This window comes from Simochromis diagramma, unplaced genomic scaffold (genome assembly GCF_900408965.1).
Source record: "Simochromis diagramma unplaced genomic scaffold, fSimDia1.1 OVJJ01000297.1, whole genome shotgun sequence".
Taxonomy (NCBI): domain Eukaryota; kingdom Metazoa; phylum Chordata; class Actinopteri; order Cichliformes; family Cichlidae; genus Simochromis; species Simochromis diagramma.
Genome location: NW_024386796.1, coordinates 86,245 through 98,825, shown reverse-complemented (window position 1 = coordinate 98,825; position 12,581 = coordinate 86,245). Strand labels below are relative to the sequence as shown.

At 46.4% G+C, this 12,581-nt stretch overlaps 1 protein-coding gene across 1 annotated transcript; it reads right to left on the bottom strand.

Moving 5' to 3' along the window:
• Nucleotides 1-3,605: 3,605 nt before the first annotated feature.
• On the bottom strand, nt 3,606-10,418 carry cdc42se1 (CDC42 small effector 1). The gene is made up of 4 exons (XM_040024825.1): nt 10,248-10,418; nt 8,391-8,495; nt 7,721-7,792; nt 3,606-6,936 (listed from the first exon to the last, which is right to left on the bottom strand). Exons 1-3 carry the CDS (start codon nt 10,416-10,418, stop codon nt 7,724-7,726), a joined length of 345 nt encoding a protein of 114 aa, XP_039880759.1. The 3' UTR covers nt 3,606-6,936; nt 7,721-7,723.
• Between the last annotated feature and the right edge of the window lie 2,163 nt (nt 10,419-12,581).

Genomic DNA, 12,581 nt, shown 5'->3' with positions numbered 1-12,581 from the left:
CACGCGTGATCCCGACTCCCCACCCAGGAAAAAAGAAAACCCCGAGAGCCGCGCTGGTTTGTCTCGGTGACTCGCATCACTGAAACGGCAGAGTTTGTGTGGACACTTGAACACAGAGAGCATTTATAAAGAAAAGGAAAACATGTCTGTGGGTGTGTGACTGTTCCTATTTCACTGCTTTATGGGGACACACAGTCACCTTGTGGGTTCTGGTCTGCCTGGGCCCAGAACCTTTAGGTCCCTGTAACGTAAATCATGACAGTTACAGTTAGTACTTCACTGAGATTTGCTCTGAAGTGATGGAAACATTGCTGTGTGTGTAAGTGGTCTGTATGAAACCAGCCGCTGGTCAGGAAATGAAGGCTGACAGGAAGGAAGTGAGGTCACCGCTGAGGAAACTCCATAAACAGGAACACAGAGCCGACTGTGTGCGAGTCTCAAGCCAACCGAAATGTGTTTTTCTGCTTTTTCTCCATCTGTCAAAGACTGAACACTCAAAAAGACTGTCAGCTGGGAGGACAGTAACAACAGATTTATTCAAACACAGTTTTAACACCTTATACTTGCTGTATGTTGTGCTTGTTGCTGCACATAAATGAGACCATCCAGCCCTGAACAGCGGCGACGCAGCAGCTCATGCAGCGTACGATCCATTACACTTCACAGCTTAGTGCAATATTTAACACAAAGACAGAAGATGATTGGCTGCATTTTACAAATTAATCAGAATTCAAATCGATCTTTTCACCGCCCTCAGTGACTTCAGGGGAGCCACACATACAGATACATATGTACACACTGGGTGAGCTGACAAAGTCAACGCTAGCAGCCAGGTGCTGATAATCGAATGATTATCAGATAATCACCGAGCTGCTGAGGGTGACGGAGCACAGATATGACAGACATGTCTCTGTTTAGATACATCTCTAACGATTTAACACAATTCAGCCAAGCTTTGACAGGAGAATGGTGGCTAAGCTGTCACCCCTGATGGACAACATCTCCCACCCCATGCAGGAGACTCTGACAGCACTGAGCAGCTCCTTCAGTGGCTGCAGCACCCACGGTGTGGGACGGAGAGATTTCACAGGTCTCCCCACGGCTGTCAGACTCCACAACAAAGACTTCAGCTGATCAAACACATCCACACATGTGCAATAACACTAAGTGCAATACTCTTCTCTGGCGTCGTTGTATTATACTCATATTATATATAGCATTTGTATTCTATTTTATTTGATTGTCTATAGTATTTTATTCTATTCTATTGTGTACAGTCTTATTGACATCTTATTCCAGTGTTTTTCTCTAATTTGTCTATGCAACTGTCCACTGCTTTAACAATAATTTCCCACGTGTGGGACTAATAAAGGTTATCTTATCTTAAGATCGCGAGAGCGAGTGTCTTCTAAATGAACAATGAACTGCGAGGACACACAGTCCCGATCAAAAGTGAGACAAAACAGCTTTTCTTGGAAACAACAAACAGGCTGTTTTACAGCTGATCAAAAAAGGACCACAAACCCCAAAACAGAAATCAAAGTTCCAAACATGAACTCAAGAAAGAGCAGCTCCAGCTTATTGTTGATCAGATATTCGCTTCAGCACACTCGATGCAGCGTTTCCATGAGGCGAGGGGTTTGTCCATGAAGGGCATCGACCGTCTGGAAAAAGCTCGGGGAGCTTTTCCAAGGCTAAGAACTCTTACTGAGCCTCATAAATAATACAAACACATTTTGACTTCAGGTTTTTCACCCATGGCTGAATGAGGGGGGTTTATTATCACTATAATTGAAGAAGAACATGTCAAGAACTGATTTTCAACATAAAGGTAAAATTATTGCCTGAAGCATTTCTGTGATCCTACAAAATAAAAGCCTCTGTAGTCTCAATCTGTCTGTATAAACATGTGCTGCTTGTGACTGCAGATGGACACCGTTTTCCTTCAAAGCCACAAACACCCTGCTGTGGACGTTTGCTGCTGTATACCAGAGTTCAGATATAAAACACACAAACATAATAAAAGCGTTTCTGTGGCTCGGGGCAGGAACGTGGAGCCGGAGCTTTTCTGCGCTGTTTCTCTTTGAAAGCGTGGAACATTTATGACATCACACACGTGTTTCCCACACACGCTCAGCCTGTAACAAACCAGCTCTGACCGCCTCCGTGTTTCCACTCGTCCTGCTTCCTCCTCAGTGCTCGGCTGGCGTTTCCATAGAAACACCTAGTTTAACCATCATCATTACAGCTCTGCGGTCTGTGCACAGCTGCATGTAATAAAATGTGAACGCAGCCTGTGAACGGGGTCATACATGTAGAAACACACGTCTGCCCTGACTCTGAGTGTTTCTCATTAGCCTGTGCACAGACTCACGCTTCACGAGAAAGCGATGCTGCGGCCTTCCTTAGACCTGTTTGAGCTCATTCATAGTTTCTGTCAGAGCACCTCTGGTCCCCGTCAGTCCTGCACATTAAGCTACAGGAGCTGTTCCTGCGCTAACACTAGCCAGGCTGAGTCTGATTCGGTGAGCTCGGAGGAACGGCCCTCTCACGTGTCTGCGCGAGTGAGTTTATACACCTGTGCCTGAAAACACCTGCATTTAAAGATTAAGTGGTTTGGCCCAATGCTTTTGTCCATGTAGTACATTTAAGACCTCAGTGCTGTTGGCCAACAGCGTGCTGGTGGAGACTGTGCTTGAAGAGAGGAGGAACATCAGTAATCTAAATGTAGGCACTGCCACCGGGAGCGCCGCTGCGATGATGGAGAGCAGTTGGAAAGGAAGCAGGGCCAGGAGCAGTGGAGGTGGGTTCAAGCTGTGGGGCATCCTAATGTGAACAGTGTTGTGGGTGAAGAGAGCGTCAGACAGGATCATGCATTTGAAAGTGGACATTAAATCGGTGATGTTGTCAAAGTGTTTGCCCCACAGCTCAGAGGTCAGTTAGAGGAGAGAGAAGAAGGAGTGTCCCAGCGGGAGAGGGTGCTGGGTGGTGCTGAGAGGACTGCAGAAGGACAGGTGAGAGGGAGAAACACAGGGTCATGTACACGAGTGAGACATACACAGGTGCACTACAGCCACTGCAGTCTGTATGTATGGACACTGTAAGGTGCTGCTAGCAGAGAATGTGGCTACTCTGCAGGATGGTGCTGCGGAGAAAGACAACCACACATGTGATGGTTGCTCTGAGAGTACTGACGGAGAAGGACAAAAGCAACTTCGGTGTCTTCGTGGATCAGAGAAAGCAGACGATTGGCTGCCAGAGAGGAAGTCAGGAATGGCAGAGAGACAGTGGTGAGGTGTGAGTGACAGGTGGGTGGAGGTGGGGGTGGAGCCCCGTCCTGTCTGCAGCGGTGATGTGGACTGACCAACCCCTGACCTGAATTCAAACATTTGTAAGACATCCAGGCCTACGAGATGAAACCCCGTCTCCATGGCGACAGCTGAACATGTTTGCTGTGATTTACTGGGAACAAAACGAAACTGAACCATCGACCCTCAAAGGCGTTCCCATCCACGTTTCAGTACTTTAGGACTGATCAAAGTGTTATGTTTGTACTACTCTTAGAATAAACTTCCACTCTCGTCACACTAAGCCACAAACACAGGTTTGGTGAGACAGATTTATTCAGCCATCATGAGACACGCATTACATAAGAAGAATAAAGGTGTTTTTGTGCCTCTGCAGGAGGAGCCGCTTACACAACACAAGACGCCACACAAACCTGATGATGATGATGTGACAAACTCAGGTTTTGTAAACACAAGGATGCAGCTGCTGCAGGTTTCATTAATGTGACTTTTCCTGTATGCAAAGTTAAAACCTTCCAGATCTTTGAACAAATATCCTCGTAAACCGAGCCAGGCTCACGAGTCTAATGTGTGATCCAGTTTATTACTCAGTGCACAGAAGAGTTCAACGTTTCACATCAGTCATCTGCACAGTAACGGACGCAGGAAGCAGCTTCGCTGCCGACTTCAGCTCGTTCCTCAGATCTCGCCGGGTGGGCAGACCATCATTGGACCAGCAGGAAGTGTCATGTTTCACGCTCACAGCTTTAAAACCAAAACCCCCACAGCTCGCTGACTGACAGTTTCCTCAGCCAATCAAACGTGAACACAGCTCAGAAGAAATCCATTAAAACTCTTCTGCCCAATCATTTGCATTCACTTTAATCCCAGCGCAGCTGCAGGGGGGCTGCTGATTGGCTGACATCAGAGTTTATCAGTGTCAGACGACTAACAGCTGCAAAAGTAAAAGTTGTTCTGATGAAGACTGTGTGGTTTTGGACAGCGTTCCCACCGAGGCTCTTCCAGAGAAGCTCTGTGATCAGCACTCAGTGCAACAATCATATGCACCAATAGAATCAGCATCTATCACAAAATAAAAGCATAGCGTGACACTTGGACAAAAGCACTCGATCTGTTTCCACCTGAAGGGAAAGGACTGTCGACAGGAAGAGGCTTCATTTCCCAGAATGAGCCACGACGTCGACTCCAGCCTGGAGACGTCCTCGTCTCCACCTACACGCTTTGTAAAGTCACCGCAGTCGGGACGGTTTCTGACGTGATCAGATTTTTGTAATCAAATCATTATCTGTGCACGACTCCCAGATCCAAACAATCCCTCGTATGCTCCCGTCTCTTTAAGACAGCCCTCCCTAAATCCCACTGTCTTCTCATTGGTCAGTTTCTGGAAACCTGCAGTTAGTTGGTGGGCAGAGATCCGTTATAAAAGTAGAACGAGCTGTTGGAAGCTGAGCGTTCAAGCAGCCTGAACATTTTCTCTCAGGAGGATTAAATACGTCTGATCTGACACAAAAAAGGAAAACGATGCGAGTTTCAACTAGTCTGGGAAAAAATCTCAGGCTAAACATCTTGATCTTAAGAAAACATCCTGATCTTCTTCAGGCCTCGGTGGAGGAGACGTTCAGGTTCCCAGCATGAGTCTAGAATGAGAGTAACAGTTTCTGGAGCTAAAATGATCCAAAACAACGATGCTCCACAGGAAAACAGTTTGTCCCGGGTGAAAGTGTTGGAATCAGAGACCTTCCTTTGTGTCCATTAAAACAGTCCCCGTGTCTTTGAACCAAAGTACAACACGTTCAGGTTTCAAGTCGAGTGTTGACACGGTCAGAGGCGTTCCTGACGCTGGTTTAACGGCAGCGTTAATGCCGCATGTCTCAGCTTGTGAACACAAACGTTTTCAGCGGGAAGCTGGAACGAGCTGAGTCAAATACTTTTACAACTCCTCCCACGCTCTGCACAGTTCACGAATGCACCAGAAGCTCGGGCACTTACGTTCCCGTCGTCGCCATTGTCGATGTGGAGCAAGTGCCCAGCTGCCATGTCGCTCTGTGGTTTCCGCGGCAACCAGTCAGACAGTTTTCCCTGACGAGTCAGCGCTGCTGTTAGAGCATCCGGGCACAGGATGGCGTTCATGAACGGCGCGACTCGAATAAACAGACCAATCAGACGTGGCTCACTGTCATGACTGTGCTGCGTTTGTGTGCGTGTTTGGAGAAACAATCAGTGCTGGCTCTTACTGGCAAACACATTTAATAACTGGATGTGAAACAGGATTGGCTGGTGCACACAGAGCTGGGAACAGCTGGACCAACCTGTACGTTAGTGTGATTTACAAAAATAAATACAACGTGGACGAATCTTCAGCTGTGACAGAAGAGCTGCAGTGAAACTTACACGAAGCATCAGTTTTTATCAGCAGATGTTTCAAAAACTACAAAATGATCTTTTTCAAGACAACATTAAACACATTTGGTTTGTGAGCTGAGATCAACCTGAACATCTGGATAACAGCTGAGCAGATGTGAGACAGCCAATCAGGAATAGCAGAAGATTACACACGTTTAAAGCAGTAATAACTGTGACACCTTAGCTTACAACAGGCCTTTCAAGCAGTGCGCTAAAAACAGGGAGCTAAAATATCTCATCTGAAGCCCCGTTTGGGGTCCCTGAACCACAGTTTGAGTAACACAGTAATTGGATGAAGACTTTAAAAAGCGTTAAAAATAAAAACAAAGAACTTTCTGAATAATAATAATAATAATGATAATTTTTGGTGTTTTTCTAGTGGAGGTTTAGGACTGTGGGTCCAGTCCTGCATGTCTGGATTTCTATCGTTGTGAGGACCCTCCATGACACAACCTGAACAACAAATCTCAATCTGCAGGCATGTCCTCACATGATCCAACAATCACACAGGTCCCCACAAAGATAGACATGTAAGAGCACAAGCACACACAGTGCAGTCCAGTGTAGCAGGGATTCATGGGACTTTCCCGTCTCCTAAAACAAGAGTCCTTTAAAATTCAGCACCAGCAGCGTCCTGGGAGACGGCATCCAGTGATGTAATCACTTTGGACACGTGATCCCTGAACATACGCACGGTTCAGAATCTGCTGACGAAGCCCCAGAAGGTGTAATGATCCTTCAGGAGCTGAATACTAAACAACGGGCCATCCTCGAAATGAAGTCCAGTAAAAAACACTCCACAAAAAACGTCCACGTGAAATCTTAAATCGAACACTTTGGAGCCAGAAAACTTTTTCTTTCATAAATACAGACATCCTGTCATTTGTTTGATACTGAAAAAATTGAAATGAATGCTGGGAAATGGAGTCTAATGACGTTAATACTGACAGGGAAACCTGTAGTGACCAAAAATATTAGTTTTATTCTGGTTTCTTCAAAGGTGGGAACTGATTATCAGTCTTTGTGAGTAAAAAAAATCCACAGTTATATCTGGTCAGGCTAGTGCCTCCTGTAGGTGTTAGGGGTTCAGCGCTTTGCACAAGGGCACTTTAGTAGGGTGGAGGAGGGAGTCAAAGCACCTGGCTGGCAGTCAAGTGCTAGAGGCGAGGCTCAGTGTGGAGAAGAAAGAGGTCGGTCAGCTGGTCTGGGTCGATGTCATACACTCCTAGAAGATGAAAGACAGGAAACGTCAAACGGTGCTGACTAGTGTAAAAATGTGGCAGTCAGCGCCCCCTACAGGCAGAACATCCTTCAATCCAAAGGGTTCATCCTCTGGGGATCAGGATAAACATCTGTACACTTCCACAAACTCTAAACACGTGGAGGAACAGTGAACTGACCGATGCTGGAGGTGTGCTGCAGCATAAACAATTATGTAATAGTTAAAGTTTATGGGCAAGTGCCCTCTACTGGTCAAATGAATGGTGACAAAGTGCGGGGAGGTGGTGACAGGGTCAGAGTGTGCAAGAGGGGTGTCAGGGTGGGTGGACGGAAACCGTCGGACCGGCTCAGCACCACAGCTGGTTTTTGTTTTTCTAAGGACATTACCGACAATACAAAAAACTGTAGTTCTGTTTCATCAGGTTGTGTTCTGCGATAAAGTGACCCATGGAGATCAAACAGGTGCAAGGTGCACACTCAGGTTTAACGGGAAGGCAGGGTTCATCGCTGCTGCGATCGCTAACAGGAAGCTCGGGCTCAACCACACTGAGCTAAGGCTGCCAGCTGTCTATTCTGTTTTTAACCTACTCAGGGTTACTTCCTGTTTCATTATAGGTACAGAAGATCTGCATACCACGGTACAGGAAACAATACAGTCCTGGACCCGACTAAATAATCAGTCCTTTACTCATCTTTTCTAAAATGTGATTTTTATCAGCTGCTGCTGGAACATCTTCGCCTGTGATGCTAAATGAGCTGAAATGAAAAGAGAAGCTGAGCTGGTTTACCGGCTATAACAGGCTGTTCCTGCCGTTCATGTTTGGGCCTTTGGACCTCATCTGCTCCTGGACCGACCCCGACTGTAAAACACAACAACACTTCTTTACATAGCACACTCACATGTATCACACACAGAAGACAACAATCATGATGAACTAAAATGACACAGTCACACCTTCTTTATAACCAATAAATCCTTCAAATGTTTAAACAGGTGTAACACTGAACTGTATGTGGGTGTTCTCATCTATAACACAGAGTATATATTAAAATGCTGTTGCTCCAAACTGTAGGGGTTTACACCAGTAGAGGCTGCTGGTTCAGTTCCAGTAGAGGCACAATCCCAGTCTGGGGTCGACGGGCGACCCGCGGTAAAACTCGAACACGCTACGGTTCAAGTTAAGACTGAAGTGCGACAGCTTCCATCACACCTGTAACTGGTTTCTGTTCAGAGTGATGGTTTCACTCACGTCATCGTTCTGCTCAGTGTTTTACTTTGTTCTCAAACGTCCCTGTTAATGTTGTTAGTTATCCATTTTTTATGCACTGATTTGTGATGTACACACACACACACACACACACACACACACACACACACACACACACACACACACACACACACACACACACACACACGGCTGCATGGTGAGTAAACAGGTAGACAGGATTGTTACTGACCGGCTGCAGGCCCTCTGCCATCTCTCCAGAGCCGATGTGTGTGAGGTGGATGAAGTTAGTCGGTTCTCCGATCATGCTGCGATCAATCTTCCTCCTCTTCTTCTTCTATGATCACATAGACACACATTATTAAAGAGTCTCTGATGTGTGTTTGTCCATATTTGAGCCAAAAAGACCTCCTTCATAAACAGCTGATCATGGAGCTCCACAGGAAACATTTTCACTGCTATGCAGATGACACCCAGCTCTATCTGTGCATGAAGCCAGATAACACACACCAATGAGTTAAACTGCAGGAATGTCTTAAAGACATAAAGACCTGGATGGCCGCTAACTTTCTGCTTCTTAATTCAGATCAAACTGAGGTTATTGTACTCGGCCCTGAACATCTTAGAAATATGGTATCTAACCAGATTCTTACTCTGGATGGCATTACCTTGGCCTCCAGTAACACTGTGAGGAACCTTGGAGTCATTTTTGACCAGGACATGTCCTTCAACGCACATATTAAACAAATATGTAAGACTGCTTTCTTCCATTTGTGCAACATCTCTAAAGTTAGAAATATCCTGTCTCAGGGTGACGCTGAAAAACTAGTTCATGCATTTATTACTTCCAGGCTGGACGACTGTAATTCATTATTATCAGGAAGTCCTAAAAACTCCCTGAAAAGCCTTCAGCTGATCCAAAATGCTTCAGCAAGAGTCCTGACAGGGAACAGAAAGAGAGAGAGATACGCTTCAGTCTGTAAATACAGCGTCTGTCGGCTCTCTGTGCTGCATTCACAGACAGTCGGAGTCTTTCCCCTCTGTAGTACTGTAGGTCTACCTTACAATATAAAGCATCTTGAGGCGACTGCAGTGGACATTTGACTCTATATATATATAAAACTGAAGTGAATCTGTTCCCAATAATCCAGCTGTGTTTAAAGACATCTTGGCCAGAATCCTCAGGACTTAAGAGGTTTATGCTCCTCAGAACTCTCCAGAGCTCTTATCTAATGACAGCGATGGGTCAAAGAGACTGGAACCCAGGTCAAAGTTCAGAGGTCAAAGGAAATCCAGAATTTGAGGAAAATTAGAGAAGAAGTTCAGAAATGTAAAAGTGTCAAACACAAATCAGACTCAAAGGCCTTTTCTCAGTTCTAAGTACGTGAGTCCGTACTCATGTACTTGGCGAGCACGGACTCGCGATTGTACAATTGGAACACCAGTGTACTTGATGATGTCACAGCTCTGGAGCCTCTTAATTTAACTGTGAGTATGTTATGAAGCTTAACTTTAATCACAGCCAAACCGATTTACTCAGGAACAAATAAAACACTGAAATAAACCCGGAATAACCGTGCCCCGAATCGAATCACTGAATCGATTTGAAATCCAAGAAAGAAACACCAGAATCTGAGATTCAGATGATTCGATAAACTGGTTATTTGCACACACAGGTGTGCACGCAACACACACAGGCAGGGATAGCTCAGTAGGTAGAGTGGTGGCCCCATGATCGGAAGGTCGGGGGTTCGACTCCACTGAACGGCTACCCTGAGGTACCCCTGAGCAAGGTACCGTCCCTACACACTGCTCCCCGGGCGCTGCACTGGTGGCTGCCCACTGCTTTACTGGGTGAATGGGTTAAATGCAGAGGAACTATTTCCTTATGGGGACTAACACACACACACACACCTGTTTCATGTAAGTTGGCAGTTTGTTATGAATTATAGCAGACGTGTGTGTGTGCGCGCGCTGTATCTGTTGGATAAATAATAAATGAGGTAAACGAAGACGTTGGTGCTGATTGGACAGAGAAACGGTGCTTTGCCTTTGAAAGTCATAAATGTGTCTCGACTGATCGTCTTGCCAGCTGAAGATTCCCGGGACGGCGAAGAATCCGAGCGTCGTCGCAGCGTCTCTGCGGATCAGTGCTTCGTAAACAGACGCGGGTCCCACTTGGCCACGCTGCCCCCTCTGAACGTGAATCGTCGCCGCTCGGCTCGCGCGCCGCCTCCTCCGCGGGGGTGGCGGTCGTCATGGCAACGCCAGGAATAAAACAACTGCTCGGTTGACAAACTGGACGAGTCACGCTTGACTCAGCGGGAGGTTAAAATAACACCCGTCAATCATCCAATCAGTGCAAGGCGCACCGGGGTCCCTCCTACATCCTGCTCCACCTGCTCCACACCAGGGGACCCACATTTACTCCAGTGCATGCTGCTGCCATTAGAACAGAACAGCCCTTTACTATCATTAAATTGTCCGTTTTACAGGAGTCTTGTGTCTCCGTTGTTCAGGTTTCCTTTTGGTTTATAAAATAAAATAAATTACACACAGCAGTTTGTGCGATTCAGTTTTTTCCTTTGTCTTTTCATGTGTTTGTTACGTGGGCCTTCTTTCCGTGAGCAGCGACCAGCCATGTGTGCAGTGGTGTCTTTGGCGTCTCCCACAGACTTAAACAGACGTCTGTGTTGTGTGTCTGTGCTCCTTCTGCAGGGTTGTAGGTACGTTGCATTTGTTTACAGGGTCACACATGTTTTTAATAAGATCCAAAGTCTGTGACAGAGATGTGAGTTTGCCTGTTTTAACTCCTGTCACATGACCTGACCTTCAAACAGCAGTGCAGACACGCTCACTTCAGTCCCAGACACCAGTGTGTGTCTCTGTGACAGTGTTGTGGTCTTTCCCTTGTGTGGAGGGCTCTCCTGCACACACCCTTCCTCTCTGCCTCAGGTTATTTCCATGACTCTAAAAACTTGTAATCAAAGCTTTTTCTTTATGTTTCTGAAACGTCAGAGATCCGATCAAAGTGCAGAATCTGAGCTGATGTAAGGTTTACAAACTGAGCACGCTCAGTGGCTTCACAGCTTCATTACGTAACCCTGAGACGCTGCAGAGCAAACAGCAGAAGAAGAAAACAAATCTCCTGGCAACGTCTGTGTTGAGCAGCTAAACACTACACCCACCCTCGTCATCGTCATCGTGTAATCAGTGAGTCAGAGCCGTCCGAGCTGGTGAAAGTCTGGAAGGATCATAGCCAGGATCAGCTCACAGACCTCCAACATGGCCGACATCATCCACTCGTCCTAAACAGGCCAAATGTAAAAGCTCCGCCCCAAAAAGACGAAAATGTAAAAACCTTAAAACAGGCGACGCGTTTGCTCGTTCGAGTGGAATTTACGCAGGACCTGATGGGTGAAATATGTGCAGTCAGCCTTAGACGTTACACAACATCTGTAGTGCTGATGACAAACTGAGCGTGCGCAGAAACAACCCCACTTCTCTTTGATTTAATGACGTCTACATTACTCACACCGTCACAACTTTATCACAAACAGCTGCACAAAGAGATGATGTGAAAATACGCACAATAACGATGAAACGTCCACCAAAACCTTCTGTGATAAACTTTGTGCGGCTGGAGTTCAAACCTGCCCACTTTAACCTTACGCAGACTTCCTGAGTGAAGTCAGCGCTGGCATCGGTGCGTCTCACTGTGTTTATTAAAGGTGTATTGTTGCAGTGCCACAATGGAACAAACACAGAGCTAAAAATAGAGCCAGAGGAAGGAGGGAGGAGGAAGAGGAGGAGGCTCTCTGGGGAGAAAGGCCACAGCAGCACTTCCTCCCGTCACGGCAGCGTCGCTACCATCAGGAACCTTTTATTGAGTGTAACGTGGAGATCTGTGCCGATGTTTGCGTTCTGTTTATGTCACGTGAAGTAAAAACAGAACCGACGGCTGCAGAGGTCAGAGGTCACAGAGAAAAGGGAAGCTGTGCATATGTGTGTGTGTGTGGAGGCCACAGTAACTCTGAGGCCTCGTGGGGACATTTGTGGAAGAGCACACAAGCCCCGCCTTTACCTGTGCAGCGTCACGTTCAGGCACATAAACAACACCGATCACATAACTGCTACTTCATTTACCTGCTCAGCATCAGCCATCGTTTTAGCTGATGGTCCAAGTTACCAGTTAACTTCAGCTTTGAAACATTGTATCCGCATAACGGTTGCATGACAACGGCAGGGTGATGTGGAATTCGAATAGGGATATTTGGGGGGGGGGTGGGAAGGGAAAGACGAAAAAAAAGAGGGAGAAAAAAAAAGACTGGTAGAAATAAAAACAACGAGTGGGGGGGCACGGGGGGGATGGGGCGAGCAGTAGAATAAAAGTATTATACAAAATACAACAGCCGTGTTTTTT

Excerpts from the sequence above, each read along its gene's own strand:
- cdc42se1 (XM_040024825.1), bottom strand. The coding sequence starts at position 10,418 with ATGACGACCGCCACCCCCGCGGAGGAGGCGGCGCGCGAGCCGAGCGGC. Across the intron at positions 8,496-10,247 it reads GTCCCGGGAATCTTCAGCTG|AAGAAGAAGAGGAGGAAGAT; the intron begins GCAAGACGATCA and ends ATGTGATCATAG. Across the intron at positions 7,793-8,390 it reads TGGCAGAGGGCCTGCAGCCG|TCGGGGTCGGTCCAGGAGCA; the intron begins GTCAGTAACAAT and ends TGTGTTTTACAG.